The sequence below is a fragment of the Ursus maritimus genome, unplaced genomic scaffold, assembly GCF_017311325.1.
Source record: "Ursus maritimus isolate PB19 unplaced genomic scaffold, ASM1731132v1 scaffold_33, whole genome shotgun sequence".
NCBI lineage: Eukaryota > Metazoa > Chordata > Mammalia > Carnivora > Ursidae > Ursus > Ursus maritimus.
In genome coordinates, this window is record NW_024425897.1 from 20,576,865 (window position 1) to 20,601,959 (window position 25,095).

General features: G+C 40.0%; 1 protein-coding gene across 2 annotated transcripts in view; it reads left to right on the forward strand.

Annotated features, from left to right (window-relative positions):
- HECTD4 (HECT domain E3 ubiquitin protein ligase 4) overlaps positions 1-25,095 on the forward strand; it is a 177,053-nt gene that overhangs the window by 74,052 nt on the left and 77,906 nt on the right. For both annotated transcript variants that reach the window (XM_040619910.1, XM_040619909.1), the window contains exons 9-21: positions 3,050-3,208; positions 7,348-7,461; positions 8,185-8,325; positions 12,544-12,776; positions 13,158-13,303; positions 14,836-14,906; positions 15,535-15,640; positions 16,240-16,360; positions 17,043-17,171; positions 19,092-19,216; positions 20,687-20,840; positions 21,317-21,417; positions 23,046-23,244. In XM_040619910.1, the coding sequence (XP_040475844.1) occupies positions 3,050-3,208; positions 7,348-7,461; positions 8,185-8,325; positions 12,544-12,776; positions 13,158-13,303; positions 14,836-14,906; positions 15,535-15,640; positions 16,240-16,360; positions 17,043-17,171; positions 19,092-19,216; positions 20,687-20,840; positions 21,317-21,417; positions 23,046-23,244 (1,799 nt within the window). The remainder of the gene's footprint in view (positions 1-3,049; positions 3,209-7,347; positions 7,462-8,184; positions 8,326-12,543; positions 12,777-13,157; positions 13,304-14,835; positions 14,907-15,534; positions 15,641-16,239; positions 16,361-17,042; positions 17,172-19,091; positions 19,217-20,686; positions 20,841-21,316; positions 21,418-23,045; positions 23,245-25,095) is intronic.

Genomic DNA, 25,095 nt, shown 5'->3' on the forward strand with positions numbered 1-25,095 from the left:
TGTAAAGTGATTTCATGTTTAGCATATGCTTCATAAATGTAAAAAACTCATGCTTATCATTGTCTTCACTAAATACAATCTTGGCAAAGCAAATAAAAGGCAAACCTTCCACAACGGAGATTGCTTTTTATAGAATTTATCGTTTAGTGTTTGCACTTTAATGTTTTTAAATAGATAACGCATTTACAGAGTTTGAAAGTAGAAACAATATAAAAAGGTATGTACAAAGAAATCTTACTCTCATAGCCTGGCATATTTTTTGCCCCCACACTGCCTCCTATAGGTAATTATGTTTATTTTTATTTAACCTTACAGAATTTTTTATGCAGATACAATTAAAGACAAATTTATGTGTTATTTTCCTCCTTTTTTAAATAAAAGGTAGCCTACTTAAACACGCTGTTCTGTACTTTGAAAGCAAGAGTTCTCAACTGAGATAAGCCCTTAAGGGGCTCATGAACATACTCCCCAAAGTTTTATACATCTTAAGTGTATCCATCCTGATTTTCAGACTTGCGAGGCCATCTATTACCGAAAAAAAGTTAAGAACCATTATTATATATTTTTTAAAAGATTTTATTTATTTGACAGAGAGAGACAGCCAGTGAGAGATGGAACACAAGCAGGGGGAGTGGGAGAGGAAGAGGCAGGCTCCTAGCGGAGGAGCCTGATGTGGGGCTCGATTCCAGGACCCTGGGATCACGCCCTGAGCTGAAGGCAGGCGCTTAATGACTGTGCCACCCAGGCGCCCCAAGAACCATAATTGTTGATGAGTTTGCAGATTACACTATGTGACTCTATAACAAATCATGAACTATAGTAAAAGATAAGGCTAGAAAATATGCCATATATAGAAAAATGCATCTGAATTAATAGATGTTTAATGAATTTAATGCAATTTTATGCTTTAATCCTTTCATATGCTGACATGTTGGGAAGAGAAAGTATTTGTGATTAATTCATTATGAGGCTATTAAATACTTATTAGTTCATATTAGAATTTAAGGATAGAATTTTATTTTCACGGGTCTCTATTATATCAAATACAGGTGAGGAAGTTATTAATAGTTGTCATAACTTTGGTATATGGATAATTTGAATGGTAGAAATACTTCGTAGAGGATGGTCCTTTTTTTTTTTTTTTTTAAAGATTTTATTTATTTATTCGACAGAGATAGAGACAGCCAGCGAGAGAGGGAACACAAGCAGGGGGGGCGGGAGAGAAAGAAGCAGGCTCATAGCAGAAGAGCCCGATGTGGGGCTCGATCCCATAACGCCAGGATCACGCCCTGAGCGGAAGGCAGACGCTTTAACCGCTGTGCCACCCAGGCGCCCCGAGGATGGTCCTTTTACCAGAATAAACAGCTTCCTGACAAGCTGAAGGCTTGATCTGGGTTTATCCCTTGGGAGAAAACTGAATCCTACCCTAAACAATAGAAGTACTAAAGGAATCTTTGTTGCAGAAGAAAATATGGGCGAGATCAGAAGGAGAACTCAGAAGGCAAGGGTATATTTAGAATTCTGTGAAAACTGATACTGTATTCAAAACATGTGAACTCATACTTTTATATATATTCTCTGCACATTCATTAACGTGATGTTGCTGCATAAAAATTCACCAGTTATTAGGCTAAGTGACTTTTGGCAATTCAGCATTCAAAGGGTCTAGAATGTTTTATTCTGGGATAAACTAATACCTGTTACCATGTTAATGTGATGTCTATTAAAATATCTTGGTGAAGATGTTATGCTCACAAAGTTACTAATTTTCCAATCATTGCCCTTTTTGGATTTCTCCCGTGTGGAAATATATGCCCCTGAATTTATGTCCTGAATGAAGAATATATTTATTGAGGATTTAGAGGTTTGTGTGTATGTGTGTGTGTTTTTTTTTTAAGTATTTTCTCTTTTTTTCCCCTTTAAGATTTTATTTATTTATTTATTTATTTATTTATTTATTTATTTATTTGATAGAGCGTGTGCACACAAGTAGGGAGGTGGGGTAGAGGGAGAGGGAGAAGCAGGCTCCCCGCCGAGCAGGGAACCTGATGCAGGACTCGATCCTAGGACCCCGGGATCATGAGCTGAGCCAAAGGCAGACGCATAAACGACTGAGCCACCCAGGTGCCCGAGGATTTATAGTTTTAAGTGGAGCTGTTCAGAAGCACAGGCATTGAAAATAAATATCAGACAGATTAGGTTTCACTCTCCTCATTTTTCTAATGTAAACCATCTAAAGACAATTTTACATCTATCTGGGCAGTTCTGTTTTATACCCTGACAGCTTCTAGGTAAAGCATTCTGATTGACTTTCTGTTGCCATTATCAATCCTCACTGGAGTAATATATACGAAATCCTTAAATTTGCATTTTCAGATCTGCCAGCAAGGAAGAGAGATTAGAGTGCATTTTATACCTCTTGATTAGAAATAATAATAATTTAATGATAGTTTATGTCGCTGACCTAAGTGCATATATTATATATTTAATATAAATTACATATATTATAAACCTATATATAAGGGGTTATCATAAATCATGCAGGTGTAAAATTGTTCTGTGATATTGTGAAAGCTTTTTTTTTTATTAATTAGTTATAGGTTGAAATTTCTGTCTGATTTTATGTTCGGAGCTGTTTGTAATGAATGTAATAAGCCAAACCTGTTAAGAATTTGTTCTGTATAAAATGAAAAGATATCTGTTGGAGTGCAGTTTCTGGGAAACACAAACAGTAGGATTCTTCTTTCGTTCTGACATCTAGTCCATGTGGGGATTCATTCTTTTGAAAGAAGTTTTGAGACGTAAAGGCGTATTGAATATTGGGAACACCTTTGAGAAATGTTCAGCTCATGAAACAGGGGGCTTGGGACCCAGCTACTGGGCCAGAAGATCATTGTTTCTCCTTAGTTTACCACTTCTTGGTGTATTTTCCAAATCTGGGCATATCCTTGTTTGAATATGGGACCCCTTCATTGTACTGTAGTCTGTTTTGGCAATCAAATAAGCCTGGGTGTCAAATACTTATCACTATTTTCATTCCTTTTGCCAGCAAATACTAGCTGTGGGCTACCTCTGAAAATGCTTCGGAAGACGCCCATCTATACCTGTGGCACATACTTGGTGATGCTGGTCCCGCCTCCGGGGGGGTCAGGCAGCTCTGCCACCCGTTCACTTTTTGGTGGAACAAGTGGTTTGTCGTCTCTAAAAAGTAAGTGTATTTTATTTGTGGCACTTTGCCCGATTTGTCTGTAACTTTTCAATTTAAAGCTTTTCTGTTAATGATGTTAAACTTCCTCTGTTAAAGGTGTTTGCAGTAGCTCATTGAAAACAACAAAACTTATCTATACAGTTATAGGTTAGGGGGAATTAAAACTATAATTTTTGTGGATGATACAGTAGTACACTTCTGAAAACCATCATCTTGTAAAAGTTACTAGAAATAATAGTTCAAGACAATTTTAGGAAATAAAATGCTCTATTGCCACATTATTTACTGATGACGCAGCGAGAGCTTGACCCACTATGAATAGAATTCCAAAGCTATTAAATAAGTATGTGAAATGCCTCCATTTTAGGACACATAAAAAAATGTGAAGCAAAAAAGGTCTAATTTGGAAATAAATGTTGTTAATTAAATATATATATATATATATATATGTATGTGTGTATATATATTTATAAAAGAAGGAGGCATATTATAGTAATTAAAGCATTGTGATTTTGGCTTCAGAGTAGGCAAATAGTTAGGTGGAATAAAACATAGCATCAAAATCAAGAGTCAAAAAATGTTTCAGGGCATCTGGCTGGCTCAGTCGGTAGAGTGTGTGACTCTTGGGGTTGTGAGCTCGAGTCCCACCTGGGTATAGAGATTACTTAAAATCTTAAAAAAAAAAAAAAAAAAGTTTCTTTGACATTGCCGTTTTCTAGCTTTCTTATGTTAGGGACATCATTTGACCCCTCAGAGCCTCAGTTTTCCTACCTGCAAAGAATAAAAGGAGAATAGTATCTCACACTATTTTTTGGTGATCATATGCACTAAAGTTATGTTAGAGTATTTCTAAGAAACAACAAAAACCCAAGTGTTCCTTTCATATATGGTAACACTTTTTGTGTTTTTCCTTAAAATTTGTTTAGACACACAAAATGTTTTAAAAATCTGTTTTCATTCCCAATATTTCATATTCTGTCCTTCTAAATGATTTCGTTATCCCATTAAAGGGTTATATTTCACATGTAGACTTTTAAAAGGCATTTCGTACTCTAAGCCTGAAGATAGGAATTTGACCTCAGCAGTTTCTACGACATCATTTATACTAATATCTATCTTTAGGCCATTTCAAGTACATTCAACATATTGCATGTGTTTGGGATTTAGATATTTGTAACAACGCTCTTTTGTCTTTAGAATCAAATTGGTTGGACTTTTTCTGAACAGCTTGTTTTCTCTAACAGTTCATGTGGCCAGAATATCCCTCTAGTCCTTGGGAAACTGATATAAATTTACTATCAATCTCTTTTATTCATACTAGCTTTACTGAGATATAACTTACATACCATAAAACCTACACCTTTTAAGTATACAGTTCAGTGGTTTTTAGTATATTCAGAGTTGTGTGACCATCACCACTATAATTCTGGAGCACCTTCCATCACTTCAAAAAGGAATCTCCCGCCCATACCCATTAGCAGTCACTCCTCTGTTTCCGCCTCACCCCTGTTTCCGCCTCACCCCAACTCCTGGCATCCACTCATCTACTTCTGTCTGTATGGGTTTATCCCTGGACTTCTCATATTTATGGGATTATATAATGTATGTGCTTTTGTGACTGGCTTTTTTTTTTTTTTTTAATGTTTTTAAGGTTCATCCATTTGGTAGCAAGAATCATTACTTCATTCCTTTTTATGGCTGAATTATATTCCATTGCATGGATGTACCCCATTTTGTTGGCATTTGGGTTGTTTCTACTTTCTGGCTATTTTGAGTAATACTGCTATGAACATTCAAGTACAAATTTTTGTGTAGGCACGTGTTCACTTCTCTCGTGCATGTATGTAGGAGTAAAATTCTGGTCATATGGTAGCTATATGTTTACCCTTTGGAGGGGCTGCCAAACTGTTTTCCAAAGTGGCTGCACCATTTTACGTTCTCATCAGCAACATAAAAGGGTTCCAATTTCTCCACATCCTCAGTGACATTTATTTTCTGCTTTTTAAAATTACAGCCATCCTAGTTGGTATGAAGTGGTATTTCATTGTGGTTTTGATTTTCATTTCCCTAATGACAAATGATGTTGAACATCTTTTCTTGTGCTTATTGGCCATTTATATGTCTCCTTTGGAGAAATATCTATTCAAATCCTTTGTCCATTTTTAAATTGGGTTGTCTGTTTACTTACCATTAGTCTTATTAAACTCTTTTTAGTCTCCTTGGCATGGCTTTGTCACTCAGTTGAAATTGGCCCCATTTGATTAAAGCAGGCCTTCACGGTGCCATTTTTTCATGAGGCCAGAGCTTACACAGTGATTCTATTTTAGGCCAACAAATCAATAAGTGCTTAAATTTCTTCTGTCCTGTTCCACATTGGTCGCTGTGGAGGCTGCCCAATAAGTGGAAGAAGTGGTGCCTGCCTCGAGGAGCTCCTGGTCTGGTTGGTTGGGAGAAATGCTGCTGGTGTGTGAAACAAGTAGAAAATAATATACAATCCTGTATCACTGCCTGAGCCACGGGGAGCAGAAGCAGTGCTGCAGAATCTGAGAGAGAGGGTTACTGCAGAGCGGTGTAGAGAGGCGATATATCCTGGAGTCTTGAGTTTAAGTCATGAAAAAGAGGTATTATGCATATAAGTGGCCAAGTTGGGAAAAGATGTATGTGCAGCAAACACAATGAAAAAGAGATAAGGCAGGAAGATCATTTGTTGGTGTGCAGGCTGGCACAGTGGAAAGTAGAAAAGAAAGTTTTTTTTTTTTTTTAAGATTTTATTTTATTTATTTGTCAGAGAAAGAACACAAGCAGGGGGAGTGGCAGGCAGAGGGAGAAGCAGGCTCCCCACCGAGCAAGGAGCCCAGTGCGGGACTCAATCCCAGGGCCCTGGGATTGTGACCTGAGCTGAAGGCAGATGCTTAACCGACTGGGCCACCCAGGCATCCTGAAAGTACAGTTTAGATGATAGCTTGGATCAGGTGTGATGAGGACCTGGATTACAAGGGGGATGGGAACAAGAGAAAGGAACTCCAGAGAGAGTGCTAGAATTTTATGTTGGAAAGTGGGGAAGAAATAATAATAGTACGTATATGGTGATGCAGGTCCTGTAGAACTGTTTTAACTCATTTAATCTTCACAATAACTATATAAGGTAGGTACTTCTATTATCTCCACTTTATACATGGGGAAATAGAGGTTCAGTACATTTTCCAGGGTCATACAGAAGTGGTAGAACTGGAATTCAAATCTAGAAGCCTAGAGCCCATGCTTGTCATCACGGCATTACCCGGTGTTAAGGGAAAAGGCCAAAGTGTCTCCAAGTTTTAGAGTAGTGCTTGGAAGGACAGCAACCTAGCTGTGCTTGAGTGTCCATTAACCTTTATTGAGCGGCAACTATATATAAAGTATTTCTTGTAAGTGACATTACCTAGTGATGTTAGTGATCATAATTCCTCTTGCAATGACCCTTTTCATAATCTATATTAGAAAATATATGCAAAAGTTGCCATTTTTTAAAGATTTTATTTATTTATTTGAGAGCGAGAGCGAGTGAGAGCACGTGTGCAGGGGGAGAGGCAGAGAAAATCTCAAGCAGACTGCTTGCTGAGCACAGAGCCTGGCGCAGGGTTCAGTCTCACAACCCTGAGGTCATGACCTGAGCTGAAATCAAGAGTCAGATGCTTAACTGACAACCACTCAGGCGCCCAGCAAAAGTTTCCATTTTACAAACATTTTGAAAAATGGGGCTCACTATTTAGGAGGACATTTTGTGACTGTTTTCTTTTTTGTGGGTTTTTTTTTTTTTAAGATTTATTTATATGAGAGGGCATGCTGGCAAAGGGGAGGGGCGGAGGGGGGGAGAGAGAGAGGGGAGCAGACTCCCCGCTAAGAGTGGAGCCCAGCGTGGGACTTGATCCCGTGACCCCAAAGTCATGACCCAAGTCGGATGCTTAACTGATTGAGCCACTCATTGCCCCCTTTTTTGTGGTCTTATGTTTGTATTCTGTGTCCTCATTGTTACCACCAGTAGACAACAAAAAAGGTGTTATTTTTATGAAAATCTTGTTAAGAGCCTGAAGTTTAAACTTTGAAAAGTAGCCTATCAACATAAGGCTTATTAAACAGCTTAATATTTGTTTCCAAAGTCCTTGCCTCTAGCTTGGTGTATAATATTTCGGATGGTCAGTTCACAAGTCGTGCGGATCTCATAGATGCTGCTGGAAGCTCGCTGGGGCGTGGTGCTCTTGTACCAGGATTGGGTAAGAAATGCCCACTTTTCCTTGGAAAATTCAAACTTTTAGCAATTTCTCTGAAAAAAATCTTGCCAATTCCCTTTTCCTTGTAAGAAAGAATTTTTTGATGCTACCGTTTTTTTTTAAGGATCAACATAAGAAACAGCCATAGGTGACATTCCTCTGCATAAATTGCTATTGAAGATACTGTCCATTAGGTTGTATGATGAGGCCCGTAACAAATTCTTCTCAAAGTTTGTGCTGTGAAGAGGTTTATTTCTCGTGAGGCATTGGTATGCTGCTTATTGTTAGGAAATGAACACTATGTAATATATTGGATTTCCTCTTTGCCTGGGCTCCTAGGAAGCTCATATTTAGGTTTTGGGCTTGGTTACTTAGGCTTTTACTGTGCGTTAATGTTCACTACTCCTGTTAATACCTGGGTTTTGGTTTAAGCCACTTAAATCCTTTTGGAACTTAAAAGGGTCACAAAATAAGTCAGTTACTAAGAACTGTCTATTCCATGAGACCTATTCCATTCTCACACAGGAGTTAAGCAAAGTAGAATTTGAGTCCTGCCTTCTTGCTGAGCCCCAATCTAATGCTTTGCCAGATAAATAAATGGGACTGGGGATGTGGGTTGTCAGCAGCGGAGAGAGTGGCCCTTCCGTTCTTCAGCAGTGCTTCGGAGGATTATGCATACAGGCAGATGATGACATGGCAGTTGAATAAAGTGTGTTCTTTTCGCAGGTGCCTGTTATGATACAGTGAACAACATGCTGTGGACATGTTCGAATGATTATATTGATCAGTGGTGTAATCCAGGGAACCAGGCCTTCCATTACGTCTGTCAGAGACTTGGAGTCAGCCACATCATCACTGAGCCCAAAGGTGAGATGCACTCATGGTCTTAATGGGAATAGATTTTGCCCTCATGAAATACGAGAGGGCACAGTAGTGTTAGTAAGTGGTAACATAGCCCAAGCAACAAAATGTGTCAACAGCTTTCCCTCTTTGAACTTGAAACCTAACATGCTTGTTGCCTGATTGGTTTATTTATTTATTTATTTTAAAAGATTTATTTATTTATTTATTTGAGAGAGAGAGCATGAGCAGGAGGAGGGGCAGAGGGAGAAACAGACTCCCCTGCTGAGCAGGGAGCCTAACATGGGGCTTGATCCCAGGACCCTGGGATCATGACCTGAGCCAATGGCAGATGCTTAACCTACTGAGCCACCCAGGTGCCCTGCCGGTTTGTTTTGTTATTAAATAAATAACCATGTAAATAAACAGAGGATTTGAGACTTTTTTTAGAGGAAACTGTTATGTCACTCTAATATTGTCAGAACTTTGGTGCAAAAGCTGATTCTTTATTTGTACTTGCCATGGGATTATTTGCCATTGTAATGGTTTTGCATTGATGACTTATTTATATTAGAATCACCAATAAAGGATGTATGTATTTCTTGTTACTATTAATTTAGAATCTCGTGGCTTTAAGGTCAGCTGTAGTGATACGGAGGAGCAGATCCTCTCCCCATAAAGCAGTGATAAAATGGACGTGATTACCAGAACGACTATTTCTAGGCTCTGGAAACTGACCAAAGGCATACACCAAATTGAAAAGCAAATATTCTTAAAAACCATCGAACTTTGGGTAAAAACAGTGGAAGTCTGTGGTACTCTTAGCTGAGGATGCTCCTGTCTCCCACATTAAGCTCGGTCAGTGCAATAATCCCACCAGGGTGGGGCAGATCATGCAAACCAGCAGCTTTGCTTCCAGAGGGGACTGACCTGATTTGGAGACTTACTGGCTCAAGGTATTGGAGCATAGCCTTTGACTCAGACTAGATGATCCCTAGGAAACAGGCTTAAAAATAAAAATAAATAAATAAATAAAAGTACACAGATGAAAGAAAGTAGTAATTAAAGTAGAAACAATTTTTAAAAAACCCAGCTCAAACAGAAGTCAGTAGCTACACACTGTAGGCAAAACTCTGATGTTGAACTTAGCAGATGAAAACTAAAGCAGCCTTTATATATATAAAGATCTAAAGGAAACCCCGTTGAAAAGATGCAAGTATGATGACTATGACTTAAAAAGAATTTCAACAAATAAATTTTTGAAAAAAGAACCAGTTGGAAATTCTGGATTTGAAAAGTCCAGTGACTGCAAAGAGCAGCTCAGCAGCAGATTTGAGATGGTGGAAGAAATAAATCTTCAACACGGACGTAGGTGGATAGTGTCTTCCAATTTGAGCAGAAAAGGACACTCTTAGGGATCCTGGTCAGGTATTTTGTAGAATGTCCTTTAGTTTGGGTTCATCTGATGTTTTCTCATTTTGGTTTTTTTTTGTTTTTTGGGTTTTTTTTTAGATTGTATTTGTTTGAAAGAGAGCATGAGCAATGGGGAGGGGCAAAGGGAAAGGGAGAAGCAGGCTCCCCACTGAGCAGGAGGCCCGATGTGGGACTCGATCCCAGGACCCTGAAATCATGACTTGAGCCAAAGGCAGACGCTTAACCGACTGAGCCACCCAGGGGCCCCTGATGTTTTCTCCATTTTGAACTGAGGTTTTAGATTTTAGGGAGGAGTACTGCAGAGGTGAAGTGCTTTTCTCATTACATCCTATCACAGGGTACATGATATCAACATGATTTATTATTAAAATTGATCACCTGGTTTGGGGCGCCTGCCTGGCTCAGTCGGTGGAGCGTGCAACTCTTGGTGTCGGAATTGTAAATTTGAGCCCCACCTTGGGTGTAGAGATTACTTAAAAATAAAATCTTAAAAAAAAAAAAATCACTTGGTTTAAATGCCACCTTTCTTCACTGCAAAGTTCCTGTTTTTCCCTTTCCAGCTAGAAGCCAGTCATTAAGCCCATGCTTATGGGAAGGGGGATTAAGCTCCACCTCCTGGAAGGAAAAGCATCAGAGATCTTGTGGACATATGTTAATTACCACAGTAATTAATGTTTTGAGGGAGGTGATACTTTGAGGCTATGCAGTTACCAGATTTTTATTCTTGAGTTAGTTTGTTAATTTGTGTCTTTCTAGAAATTTGTGCATTTCATCTAAGTTTTCTTATTTGTTGGTGTGAAGTTGTGCATTCTATTTCCTTATAATTTTTATAGGGTCAGTGGTAACTTCTCTACTTTCATTCCCGATTTTGGTATGTGTGCAGACTTACTGAAAATCATTGAATTGTGCACTTAGAATAGGTGAATTTTATCTTAAATTCTATCTTGATAAGGCTGTTGGGGGATGAAAACACAGCAGGGGCGCCTGGGTGGCTCAGTCAATTAGGCTTCTGACTCTCGGTTTCGGTTCAGGTCATGATCTCCGGGCCTGAGATAGAGCCCCGTGTTGGGCTCTGTGCTCAGCAGGGAGTCTGCTTGTCCTTCTCCTTACCCCCGCATGCTTTCTCTCTCCCTCTGTCGCTCAAATAAATAATCTTTTTTTAAAAAGGCAAAAAGAAGAAAAAAGTCAACTATGTATTAGTGCCTCCCTAATTATTCTCTCCAAGCTTCTTGCTTAATCTCTAGACTATATATTCACCTCTACTCAGATATCTAATAGGCATCTTCAGCTTGTCAAAAACAAACTCCGTTTTTCCCCTTTTCCAGATCTATACCTGCTGAATCCCCTGTATGCTAGTATAGGGATCACAGTTCCTTTATACGCTTAAGCCACAAAATTAGAGTCTCTAGGACTCTCTTTCTCTCACATCTTACATCCAAACGGACATCAGCCAATCCTGTCAGCTGCGACCCTCAAGATTGATCCCCAGTCCAGCCGTTTCCCACGACCTGTGCTGCTACAGCTCTCACCGAGGTGTCAGTGGCTTCGGCAGGTGATCACGGTGGCCAGCTCCCTGGTCTTCCTTCCTACTCCCTCCACGGTTGCCCTTCTCCACCCCCTGAGCACATTTCTGCACAGCAACCAGAGTCTTCTATAGTCTCCGTGGTCAGGTCTGTCCCTCCTCTACTCAGACTCCTCCACTGGCTTCCCATCTAACTCGGAATAAAAATCCAAGACCTCATTTATTTGGGTCGGTCCCAGAGCCTAGCTTTCAGAAAGTCTTTGGTGAGGACGAATAGTACCAATCTGAATTCTGTTGTAAAAGCAAGGACTCAAGACACAGAAGAGCGTGGAACCCAGCCTGGCCCTCCAGTTAACATACAATTGAAAAGTTCAGATTTGGCCAAGTTTACCTACTCTTTGGTTTTCCTTGGGTCCTTTCCTCATAGCTCCCAGTGCCCACAGTCGTTTTTGCAGCTCCAAGTTCCCCCCTACCCAGGCCCACCTCTCCCACACCGCCTGCTTTCCTGTTCGTTTGACGCAGTTCATTTCAGCTGGCTTGAGGGGAAAAGCAGGTTTTTGGGTTTTTGTTGGTTTTGTTTTTTGTTTTTTGTTTTGTTTTGTTTTGCATTTTGCCTACTTAAATTATTTTCACCTCCATCCCCTGAATGGTCATGACCATCCATGGGGTGTTTTTTATTATGTAAGAGGATGCTCATGAACCCTCAGGGTTGAACTGATGGCTCTCTAGGTTGCGGTGACTAAATGAGATAAAAATGGTGAGGTACTGTGGGAGGAGATATTTGTGGACCTGGGGGTGGGGATGCGGTGGGGGTGGTGTTCTATCATAGAGGAGCCATAGAATTTACTAGACTGGTTCCAGCATGGGCTCTGAGTGGAATCGGCCTGAATGCAAATCCCAGCTCTGCACTTAGTAGCTGTGTGACCTAGGGTGAGTTACTTGACTGCTCTGACATTGATTTACCCCTCTACAAAACAGGGCTAAAATAGTCTAAGTTTATAACAGAGTTCCAAGGTAATGCATGTAAAGCATTTAGCCCATTGTCCAGCATATAGAAAGGGCTCTCTCAGTGATTACTTATGCTCTTTAAAAATGGGAATTCCCTAGTGTGTTCATTTTCACCACGGCATTCTGTGGCAGGGAAAAGGATTCTCCAGAAGTACTGGAAGAGATGGGAGCCTAGATATTCTGTCCTAGTGTGCGTGTAATTTTGTAAACCAGAGTTCTGTTCCTTGGGCGCCACCCGTGGAGATGTCTTTCCTCACTGAGTTTCTTTTTTCATTTTTTAGAAGAGGCTATAACCACGAACGAGGTTATAAACCAATTATTGCACCACGTTGGTGCGATGTGCATACACCAACTCAATCTTCTTGCCACCAACCCCAATCTTCCAATCACAAGTGTCTTGGGCAAGCAGCATCCAATCGAAGCACACCATCTTAGCAGTATCTGTGACATTATGGAGAAGGCCATGGTTAACGGAGACACCTGTATTATACGCTGTATTCTCGTTGTCTTTCAGGTAAATGCACTGTTTTGACAGAAGTAAAATGATAGAGAAAAAGGAACCCAGAACTTGGTTTCAGCCAGCTAATTTCTACCAGAAGAAAAGTTTAATAACATTCCTGTCTTGTATGTTAACCACATTTTAATCCTGTAATTAGAATTGTAATCATATTCATTGCATTACAGTTAATGGAATATTGCTGTAGGTAGCTCATTGCAATTAATATGTATAAAATATTTATAAGTATACCATTACACAATAGAGAAGATTGTGGTTAAAAATCCACCTGGATATCTGTTCATAGGAATATCTACTATGTGCTTTTTATAATTCATAGGGATAATTTTATCCCTAGTAGAATTAGCATTTTTAGATATACCCCTTATGTTTCCGTAGGTGGTATTTAAGTTTTTCTTCAGCCCACAAACTGAAAGGAATCGCGACATCATTCGACGGTCTGGATTGCTGCTTTGGCAGTTGTTGATGGCACCAAAAGATCAGATTTGTCCTGAAATTCAGAAGGAAGTATGTCTTGCCATCAGGTAATTGGCAAGTGATTTTCTTCATGGCTTTTGCAAAATGCTTCTCCTGTGCTGAAATATAATCTTTCTGGCAGTTCGGTAGCATGGAAGTCTCTTACCCCATCCAGTAGTCAGGACCTCATGCATAGGGAATAAGTTAACTGGAGAGGGCTTGTGGTCCCACTCCCAGAGGACCCAAGCCACGTGTGCAACTATGTTCCTCAGCTTGCCTTTTGGATTTTAAAAGAAGGAAAAAAACAAAATATCCATTGAGAGGATATTTTGATGGTTTGCAAGTGGATGTTCCTGTCATTTGGGGAGAGTGTATGGCAAGGTGGCCAAGAAGCGGGTTTGGGCAGCCAACAGACCTGGGTTCTAGTCTTTGCTCTGCCACTTACTAGCTCGGTTCAAGGCTTCCATTTCCTCAGCTGTAAAGTGGGCATAAAAATAACACCTACTTTTAAGGGTTTGTGAGATTTTAATAAGGTAAAACCTGACGCAAAGTGCTCAACAATGTTAACCTTTTTAATTCTATTTAAAACTTTGTTAGAGAAGATAGCAGAATTTATGGGCCACTTTCTGTTTATTATCACTTCATCTTTTTTTTTTGAGTGCATGAACTTTTATCCGTGAATATAGCCTTAATATGACCAAGTATAATTTAGTGACCAAGAGAGAACTGTATGATGGGAGTAAGCAGAGAGGGAGGGGATTTTTTTTTTCCCCCTTGTATAATCGATCATGCTTTGTGTCTCTTTCTGTATTAAGTATTAAGGCAATAATTTAAATCTGGAGTCATGAGGAAACTTCTGGGGGTAATGGGTACGTTCGCTCCCTTGATTGTGGTGATAGTTTCATGGGTCTATGCATATGTCAAACTTGTCATACGTACACTTGAAAAATGTGCACTTTATTGTATGTCAAACCTCATTAAAAAAAAAAAAGGAATAACATCTTGCCCTTTTGGAGAAGCTGAGATTTAGAAATTCCGCTTCTCAAATGCGCTTTTGGTCACAATCTGGATGTATACCTGGCTCAACTACATTGACTTTTTATAGCTCAGTTCTATTTAACCAGTTCCGTATCCAGCCTCAGACAAGATCTTACTTTGGTAACTCGTAGACGTGAAGGAGAGAGAGCCTGTTTCTCAGGGAGGTGAACGGGCTATATCGTGACAGTGAATTTAGGTTCAGCCCCTTCGTTAGTGATGAAACTGCCCTCAGAGTTTTATGCAATCACACTGCCATCTTTTTTTTTTTTTTTTTAAAGATTTTATTTATTTATTTGGCAGAGATAGAGACAGCCAGCGAGAGAGGTAACACAGCAGGGGGAGTGGGAGAGGAAGAAGCAGGCTCATAGCAAACGAGCCTGATGTGGGGCTCGATCCCAGAACGCCAGGATCACGCCCTGAGCCGAAGGCAGACGCTTAACCGCTGTGCCACCCAGGCATCCCCACACTGCCATCTTTAATATAAATGCAAATTAAAACATTTAGAGTTTGGATTTTCTAGAATATTTGTTGGAAAAACTTTTTGACTTTTCTTTCCTTTCAGCTCTGGTTTAAATATCTTGTACCCCGGTGAAACGGAAATCAATAACTTACTGAAGCTGGTCTTAACGGAAGGTGAGAATCTTCCTTGAATTCTCCTTAAACAACCATCCCTTTTTTGTCCCTAAGGAAACCGCTGGATATTAAGATAGTAGATATTTCTTTTCTTCGTACTCGTTAGTATCCTTTCTAAAATATGTCTGCACATACGCCAATGATGCCAACTGGACCGAGAGCAGAAACTGTGTTCTGTGTATCTTCAAGCTTTATAAACCTTTTTCTATCCGCACCGCTTAGCAGAAGGTGCCTGATGGTACATGTTTAATGCACGTGAAAGATAATGACTTCTTGGGGATTGCTAAGTCAGTTTGTTTCCTCCAACACCCAACTTTTAAAGTGGGACTAAGCAACAAATACAACGAAGTTCACCCTGCCAAAGACACTCTGCACTTACAAGCAACATTAATTTAAGGAATTAGAAATCACACTTCATGACGTATGAAGAGATGAATTACACTTAGATCAGGATGTACCGATTTAAAAAAGTCTGGTTGGGATGTTTTTGCTGCTGCTGTTTGTGTGAGTACATGTGCCTGGAGCCCCTTGATTGTCAACAGTCTGCTCCTTTCAAAACTTGCTTTAATAGCCTCAGTTTTCTTAGTGTAATCACCAGGGTCGCTTACGGAGCTTTGTTCTGTGTCAGGAGAGAGAAACAGCGGCCTCTCCCAGCTGCGGGATGTGATTCTAACCAATTTAGCTGAACAGCTTCAGAACAACCGATTTGGCAGCGAGGAGGACGAGCATTACAGGTGACACCAGTTATGCTGTTGACTGCTCGCCTTCTCTTTGTGTTTTTCCTAGTAATTAATTTACATTTAAATGTGTTTGATCAACTTTAGTCTCCTGTAGTATCTGATATAATTAGCATGTTAAGTCAAAATCACAGATCAATTAAAAGATGATAAATCCCACACTTGCCCTAAGAAGTGAGGATAGCATTTTCCAGTTTTATCACTAGAGGAACTTAGGCCCGCAGAAAGAAAGATTCTTAGTGGAAATAAGAGATGGAGCTTATTTAAACATCTTGGTGGATGGAGGGTGCCATCCAAATCGTTGGGCTGTGAGAGAGGGTAAGGGTGTGGAGAGAGCTAGGAAGGGGAGGAAGGTATTGGTTTTCTTTGCTGTTTATAAAATACTTGGACCGGGTGCTTGGGTACCATTTTGTTTCTGTAAGTTTGATTTAGATAATACGCCTAGTCGTTAGCATCATTACTGAGTAAGATGATTTACTTACAGAACCAGTAATTTTGTGTCTTCTATTTGTCATCTTATACCAATTGTATACGATTTATCCTTTTATTATTAAACCATCAATATCTTATTGTTACATTTTTCCTGCATTTTAAAGACTAAATGATGAACTTTTACACTACATTCTGAAGATTGTTGTACGGGAATCCTGTATCTTAATCACCAAGTGCCAAACTGTCTCTAAAGAGGATTTTCAAAAACTCCTTTCGACTGTGCCTGTAAGTAAAAATGTGTTTAATGAGGGCAAAATTATATCACGTGTCCCCGTTTTCATGTTACTGTATTGGGGTGTGTATGTACACACTGTCGTAACACACGCTCTCAAGGCAGCCGTAGTTGACGAAGTTCAGTGGGTGACTGTTTTCCTGGAAATACAGAACTGAACGAATCCACTTGGAATACTTTCTCTAAAGACTTTATTCCTCCTGCTTAAATGTCTTGATGCAGTAAATTGTTTGAGTTTGGGTGTTTTTGTCTTGTTTAAAATAGGATTTCCCCTCCTGTTAATTTTGAGTGTGGCATTGGTTTTTAAAGCATCACGGTTACACAGATTGGAAAGAAACAAGAAATTCTCTTATGGGTTTGGGTAGACTCTTCTCTAGTGGAGAAGCATGAGCGGGGAAGAGGGTGGGAAGAAGAATTATTAAGAGGGAAAAATTCAAGTAAGTATCTGTGTGACTAGTGGATTCTGTAGCAGAAGGCACAAAGTTACAGTAAATGTGTCAAATGACGTTTTATCAAAAGCCATGTGGAAATAAGTCACCTGATAAACTAACCTGGTCTGTTTTCTGTACTTTCTCTCTTGCTTCCCCTGTCCCAATCTTATAAACACATGAGGATTACATGACCTCTTCTCTCAGTAGGGTGTAGGTCATCTAAATGCCCTTATTTGTATTAAAGGCTGCGTCCTCCTGCCTGCGCTATCTGATGGCAGTTCAGAACCACCTTCTCAGTAACACTATTTTGATTAAACCTGATGAGAATGATGACAGTGACAGCTCCTTGCAGGGAGAGACATTGAAGGTACAGGTAAACACCAAGCTTTCTTCTAACGATGCTTTCTACCCAGTGTGTAAAGCACAGCTTAATTGGCTAAATCTCTGTGTATTACGATGTCAGATTTCACCATGTGGCTTGTATTTTTGTGAGAGGTAATATTAGGTCACTCATTTCATAGGTTTTTATGTCATTGCACAGTGGTTACCATATTTGTGACACTATCATAGCGTGTCATCCATGTGCTCCTGTCAATCTTTTTGTGCCTTGTTTATTTTCATCTTTTTTAAAGAACTATAAAATATGGCACTTACAAGTGATCTACGCATCTGAAATTTATGTATGTATAGATGAAATAAATCTGGGTGCATAACATTTGAAATAATTTTGACATTGTGGCTGGTTTATGATATTCCCTCGATTTAAATAACTTCAAAAAGGTGATAATTTTCTCACAACCTTTATATTGAATAATTTCTAAACCTGCAGTTTATTTCATTCTCTGTAATTATTTTTAAGCTAGCTTCTGTGTAAACTCAATAATTTGTTCCCACATGGCAATTTATAGCAATCCAAAGATTTTTTTTATAGCAGTGGATGTTATAATTTTGACAGATGCTGGAGGCTGCTATTTGCATTGTTCTTCAGAATTTCTTCTTTGTGAGAGAATTAGAGAAGTCAATAAGAACTTGATTCTTCTTGAAAATGTTCACTAATACACACTGAAAAATTAACCCAGGAAGCCAGAAAGCTAAACGCCATTATAGTTGCCCTCTTCTTACTCCTTTACACATGCGTACTGTGAAACCCGTACACTCGCTAGTTCCTGTTTATGAGTTGATCTTATTAGAGAGTCAATTTTTAAACAGGCAAAAATGCATGAATTAATCATTTCAACTGCTGATACTATTGGTTAACTTCTCTTGCCTCAGTTTCCTAATCTGGGCAAAGGGGCAGTAGGTCTCCCTTGTAAGGCTCTGTGAGGGTCAGAGAGGAGGCACAGCAAATGCCCACGCAGGGCTGCACTTAACACACCGCGGCTGATAGGATCTGTGTGTCTTAAACCGTGGTTTAGCCTGTCAGTTCAGAATTCCTTTTCTCTTAGTGATAAAAACATTTTAATAATTTCCAAGAAAGGCCCCAGCAAAGTCCAATAATGTAAACCAGTGTTTTCTCTTTGAAAGGCTAAATTCCGTATGTTCTTCATTAGCCCAGGGAGAGAATTACCCGTGGTAAAGGCAGAAGAGGCTGAGTTGTCCAGTGTTTCTGGGAAAAATTAAAAAACCCAGTTTTCACCTAAAGGGTTAGGTTGGTCGCATTTTTTTAAATAGAAAATAATTGTAAACTTAATATTTGTATGATTTTTAACTAGTACTTCTTAACACATTATTTAGTATTTGTATGCCCACGAAGTCTCTCATAGTTATTTTTAATGTTTGATAGCCTGTAACTGCCTGCTACTTTAACTGAATTTGTAACTTGCCTGTTTTCAAGTGTGGTGGTTTAAAACATTAAGTAAAAAGGTCACTTGTACTGTTTCAGAATGTTGTGTTTTGTCTCATTTTACTCACCGCCTATACATGCGCCTTTTACTGTTCTGTTTTTCTCTTTAGCTATCCTCATACCACCCAAGGCAATCTTCCACCTGGACAGTTTCTGGGCTGGCCACCGGGAGCTCTCTTGTGCTGGAGGGGATGGGAGAAATGCCTTTTCTCCCAGGGACTCGGTGTGCTCCCCGTGAAATACTGCGTATTTCTGTCAGCACTCCAGACCTTAGCCTCCCAAATCAAATTGCTACTTGCCATCCTAGCGGAACTTACTGCTTTGGGCGTATTCTGGTCACCTCATTATTTAATTTGGAAATGCATCATTAAATACATCATTTCATGTTGTCATTGTGAGTGTACACTCATCACAAAGCTTAAAAATAATATTATGATATTTTCTACCTAGGAGCTAAAGGTCAGTATTTTGGCTCTTGCCACCCAAATCCTGACTGGATGTGATGAAGTGTTGGAAATGCTACAGCAGGTCACAACTGCCCTCATAAATAGTGACCTAGCTGACCGTGAGCAGAGGTGAGGAACTGGCTCGGGAGCTGTGACCTGCTGCCCTTCAGGAAGCAGGATTTGCTTATGAAAGCAAACTCTTTTAAACGTCAAGTGTTCATTTACTATAGAGGGATTTTTGTGAGAATAAGTTGAAACGGCAATTGTTTCAATGCCAAGTGCAATTGAACTCTTTAATGGTGCTTTTTGGTGAGATTGGGCTAACAGCCACGGTCTAAAGGGGCAGCGAGGTTGTGGTGCACAGCCTCAGCGCTGACATTTGGGTCTGCCACCATCGTCGCTCCCAGCCCGGCCTTTCCTTCAGTTATGTGGCTCAGCACCGTGTGCACTGGGTTCCCTCATGATGAGGACTTTAGAGGGGCAGAGATGACTTAGTAATACGGAAAATTAACTCCCATGAGAAAGATGATGCTGACGTGGTGTCTTAAGATCTTACTGTAATTTTACTGCAAATACAGGAGCGACCTACATAGAGGGTAATCTTTTCTTTCCCAGTAATAAAGCTCTTTCTTAGTCCTCCCCTTTAAAATTTCGGCTGTGTTTTGCTGTTACATCTGTGCTTATTGATGATTTTAATGTTAGGCTGATCCAAAACAACCCTGCAGTGTAATTTTTCCTCCTGTGGCCCTATCTGTCCCCATGTCCCTGTTTCTTGCCCATTCCCAGAGAGTAGGTGGCCAGGCTGGAATTGGGGACAGTATAGCCCAGATAGACATTGCACTGGGGCTTGTTAAGACACATGGAGCCCACTGCTGGCACACAGTGCAGATTTGTCCTGGGGAGGAGGGACAGTCTGAGAGCCTGAGAGATGTGAGGTCTGTTTCTTGTTCCAATCCCAGTATCCTAAGTAGCCTCGGAAAATTTACATAACCCACATCTTTCTTTGAGTGAGTCACATATCTTAATTCTTCTAGCAGAGGATTGAGATATTAAGAATGTGATTTTAGGTAATCCTTTTACAGTGTATACATATGTCAAATAATTATATTGTATACCTAAAATTTATACAGCCTTATATTTCAATTATATCTCAATAAAAAGGGGAGAGTGTAATGTGTTTTAAAAACAAATTAAAAACCTGTGTTATAGCCAGTTACTTTCTCCCTGCCAGAGCCTCTGCACAGCACAGGCCCCTACGACGCCAGAGCCAGGGGAACTTTGCACATGGGAACTACCTAGAGTAGCCATTTGTATTTTAGAAGCCATTTATAAAGTACTTCAGAGGTGCTATGAAATGCACCGGGCAAACTTTTTTTTTTTTGCAAAACCACGGGTTGAAGGTGAAACCCATTACTACATGTCTGTGCTCTCCCTCAGTGGTAGAAGGTGGGAAATTTGTGGACTGAATTGCCATAGCTGTAAGTGCCCAAGCCACGCAAGGAAGTGCAGTTTAAGCGAAGTTGTTGGGTGAAGATGATGGCTGCTGCTTCCCGTGATTGGGAATTGCTTAAGCTATGTGTTTTCTTGAACTTTTTATAGGTTAAAAGGCTTGGAACAAGTTACTAAGGCTACTATGCTTGGTCACCTTCTTCCAGTGTTACTGACTTCGCTGATGCATCCAAATTTACAGACCCTGACCATGGCCGACGCCCTGATGCCTCAGCTCGTGCAGCTGGTCCTCTATACCAGTCAGGTGCGGTCCTCGGGGTGCCAAAGTGAGCTGCTCTGCTCTTCGGCCAGCCGAGTAAACTAACCGTGTCTGTCAGAAGCCAAGGGAGATAACAATGGAATGAAGAAAAATAGCATGTCATAAAAATAAACTGGGAAAACATATCTGTTTGACTGAATTACTTACTGCCATCTTACAGCAAGTATGGATTGCCGGGCAGCTGTAAAAATGCTAATCTACGGTGCTACTGAGATCCTACCATTATATTCAGTCTCCTGAGTCCTTGCCGGCTATTGGTGACTAATAGAAAGGATACGTGCCATTCCGGCGTTAAATAAAATGGTGTTAAGTGGTCTAAGTAGCAAAGCATTGCTTCGTGAAGGAGGGCAGACGAGGATTGTAAAAAGATGACTTAAGTGAGAATTCTAAATTTGGCTCTCGTACCATCCAGATACCTGACAGTAAGCACTTTAAGACATGATGATGGTTTTGTGTTTCAGACGGCTTTGCTGCTTAAAACCCAGTGTCCAGTTTTTGCCGAGGTGGGCTGTTCCCCATGTGGTGCATCAGACCAGAAGGGCAGGCTGTTCCCCGATGAGAGGTGAAAGATGCTGCTTCCTTGCAGGAACCCCTGCCTTGTTTTCTTCTGGTGAAAGCCTAGTTCTCCTTTTACAGCACTGATTTTTTAGCAAGGATTATGTAACTGGAAAAAGAAAGAGACTCTAGGGTCAACGTTTTACAGATAATTATAGAATTGCTTTGTAGATTTATAGGACCAGGTTAGAGTAAATTCCCCGCAGATCAAGAGATTAAAGATTGACAAATTCTCATATACCAGTGATGGAGATGTAAAATATTATGAGTTTGGCAAGTATTGGAGAGTTTCTTAAAAAGTTAAACATACACCTACCACACAACCTTGCTACTCCACTTCTGGGTATTTACACAAGAGAGAAGAAACCATAGGTTCTGCTAGAGACTTGTATATGAAGGCTCGTAACAGCCTTAGTTAGAGTCGCCCAAGACGAGTAACAACCCAAATATCTACCGACAGGTGAATGGATAAACGAATTGCAGTATATTCGAATGATGGAGTCCTACTCCACAGTAAAAGGGACTGGGCAGTTGATATACGCAACAACATGGGTGAATCTAGAATCCTTACACTGAGTGAAAGAGGCCAGACCCCCCCCCCCAAAAGTACATATTGTGTGATCCCATATATATGAAACTCTAGAAGATACAAGCTAATTTCTTGTGATAGAAAACAAAAAGTGATTGCCTGGATTACCAAGAAGGAGGAGGAAACTTCACGAGTATATACCTATGTCCAAACTTACCAAGTTGTACATTTTAAATATGTGCAGTTTATTACATGTTAATTATATCTTATTAAAATTGTCTTTAAAAACACCGATCAGAAAGGAATAGCTTCTTGCGTTTCTCTAGAACAGGGTGCTATGCAGCTGAACTTTGTGCAGTGACGAAACTCTGGGACTGTGTGTCCAGTACCATCAGCCATAGCCACATGCTATTACTGATGACCATCAGTGTGGCTGATGTGATCTAGAAACTGAATTTTCAATTGTATTTAATTCCGATTCAATTTAAATGGCCACATTTGACTAAGTGATCACCACATTGGCTGGGGCAGAGCTGAAAGAAGAGAGGTGTTGGTTGTGGGAGTTGTAGGAGTTTGTATGCCACAGCTTTGGGCTGTGAAGTCCTTGAGAGATTAATTACAGTAGATAAGAGGACTTTGAAGGCACTTTTCTTTAGTAAAAATTACAGTAGACTCGTGGAGTTTTCAACAATTGACATTTAGATATCACGAAAGGGACCTTGATAGGGCAGGATACTAATCCTGTGGGATTTGGAAAGTGACCAGTCTTAAGGGTCCTTTGTAGCATCTTTTTTTTTTTTTTTTTCCTGAGTAACTTGAAATGAGAGTTGGTGAGGTCCTTTCCTGGATATGAATTGGGCTTTCCTTCTTGAAAAGAGAGGGAAAAAATGCAAATACATTGTCTAACAACAACAACAACAACAAAAAAGAGCAGTAAATATAGGCATTTTTAAAGTGTTTCTGATCGCCACTGATACCTAGCATTTAAAAGCCGTGAGGATGTGGAAAAGTAAAGCAAAATTTCTAAACCTTTTATATTTTACTATGTGTACGTCTCCTTTTTCCTCTCCTTGCTGCTAAGCTAAATCGCTTTCTTTGTCTTCCAGGATGCTGGAAGAGAAGGAAGAGCCAGGCTTTCTCACTGGTTTAAAGATTCCTGCTCCGTGGGCTGCTGGAAAGACTGTGGAAACCGTCCACCCTGTCAGAGACAACTATAAATTTAAAGAAACGGTCCACATCCCAGGAGCTCGCTGCCTGTACCTTAGATTTGATAGCAGATGCTCTTCCCAATATGACTACGACAAAGTAAGCAAGACTGGCTTAGCATTGGCTCCACCTCCGATAAGCTGATTTCTTAGATGCTTCTTATTTTTCTTTGCTCCTGATCACCATTCTTGACTTATTTCTGTCTGCAGACGTCTCTTTGGAGAACTTTCTTAAGATATGCCTTGAAAGGGTAGTGGTTGGGGAATTAAAGAACCAGCACCTCTGTGTTCTAAGAACTGTGTTTTCATGACATGTTGAAAGTATACTTTTGTAGCTTTTCAAAAGTTGAGATCTGAGTCAGGAAATTTTCCTTACTGCTCACCTGTTGCCTGCCTTCTGGGGTTGGAATTCCTGTAGACAGGCGATGTCCATTCATCTAGAAAGGTCTTACTGCCCAGTTCTGGGGCTTCTCATGTATTCTTTGGGAGAAGGTGGCCTTTTAGAAGAGTTTCAGATGTGCTAGGATCTGTTTTATTTCAGTTATTTTTTCTTTGTTGTCAGAACCCCTGAGCCCGTGTAGATTTTGAGGAAGAGTAGTTTCCAACCTAGTGAGTGGCTTAACAATTTTAAGGGAAAGGAAGCATTTGAGGGGTTGTAATATTTTTTTTCTGTTTATATTGTTGCATTGTAAACTGCCATGTTGAACTTAGGAGGGAAGGTGAATGAACTTGTGACACATAACCTTCTACAAGAACAGCTGAAGGATTATCACGTAGCTTTGTACACATACAGGACTATTTTCACGTAGATTGTTAGCTATCTGTCGTCTCCTCTGTGAACTGTGTAAGGGCAAAGATCTTAAATCCCATTGGGGGAGATTTGTAGGTGAAAAATAAAGGCCTTCTTAATGGTATATACTCGGAGATGGTGAAAACACATCACTGACCAAATTATAGAATCCTCTTTCCCATCATCTTTTAGGATAGTGAAGACTCGAAGATGTCCAGAGGGGTTTAAGTTTTGCCTCCAAAACTCACTTTAGCTGGAAGCAAGAGAATTTAGAAAATGGTCTTTGGTAGGCCTTTCAGAGAAAAAAATCTGCCATCAGCCTGCCCGGCTTCGTAGCTCCTGTCATCAGCTACCCCCATTTCCTACATTAAAGTGCTATGACTGTCTAAAATAGAAATGGATAGGTAGGCAAATCAGTCGGTGTCATTTTGTTTTTCCTTTAAAAGCCAGTAATTTGCATCTTCTGACGTGTGCTAGCCAGCACCTGCAGTGGGCATCAGTGTTCAGTGTGGAGGCACAGGGAGATGTACTCCACAGATGAAATAACATTTACTTTTCCAGTGGTCCCTGGTTGGTGTCGGCAACAGGTCCAACAGGGTAAGAGGGCACACCATGATACATGTCAAAGGTTAGAAGCGTCACTTCTAGATCCACACTGAGCTCTCTTGTGTAGTCAGAGGTGGTCAGCGTACATGTTCGAAGACAGATTTGGTATTTACAGAACCCAGAGCCTCATTCTTCCAGTGGAAGCATTTGAATGCCAAATGACCTCTAAATGTTTCTCCTGCATATTAGAAAGTTGGTTAATTGGATTTAAATGAATAACCTTTATTGAAGAAAAGTATTGACACGCGAAAACTGACCCAAGGAGCAGCCCCCTTTCTGGCCTAAATTGGTGTCATTTTCTTTTTATACCATTAAGCAACATTCTAAAGATATATGGCTTATTTTCAATTTGTTGCATTTTTAAAAATCCTCATTCATTGGCTTTTTAGTTTTTGTGTATGTTTGTGTTTTTTGTTTTTGCCTTTATTTTATTATCTTAGATATAACCATCTTCCCATCTGTATTTGCTCACTTTATTAATTTGGGGGGAGGACTTTAGGGGGCAAACTGTACCTGTTATTAATGAGTTAAATGTCATTACTTAGCATTAAAATA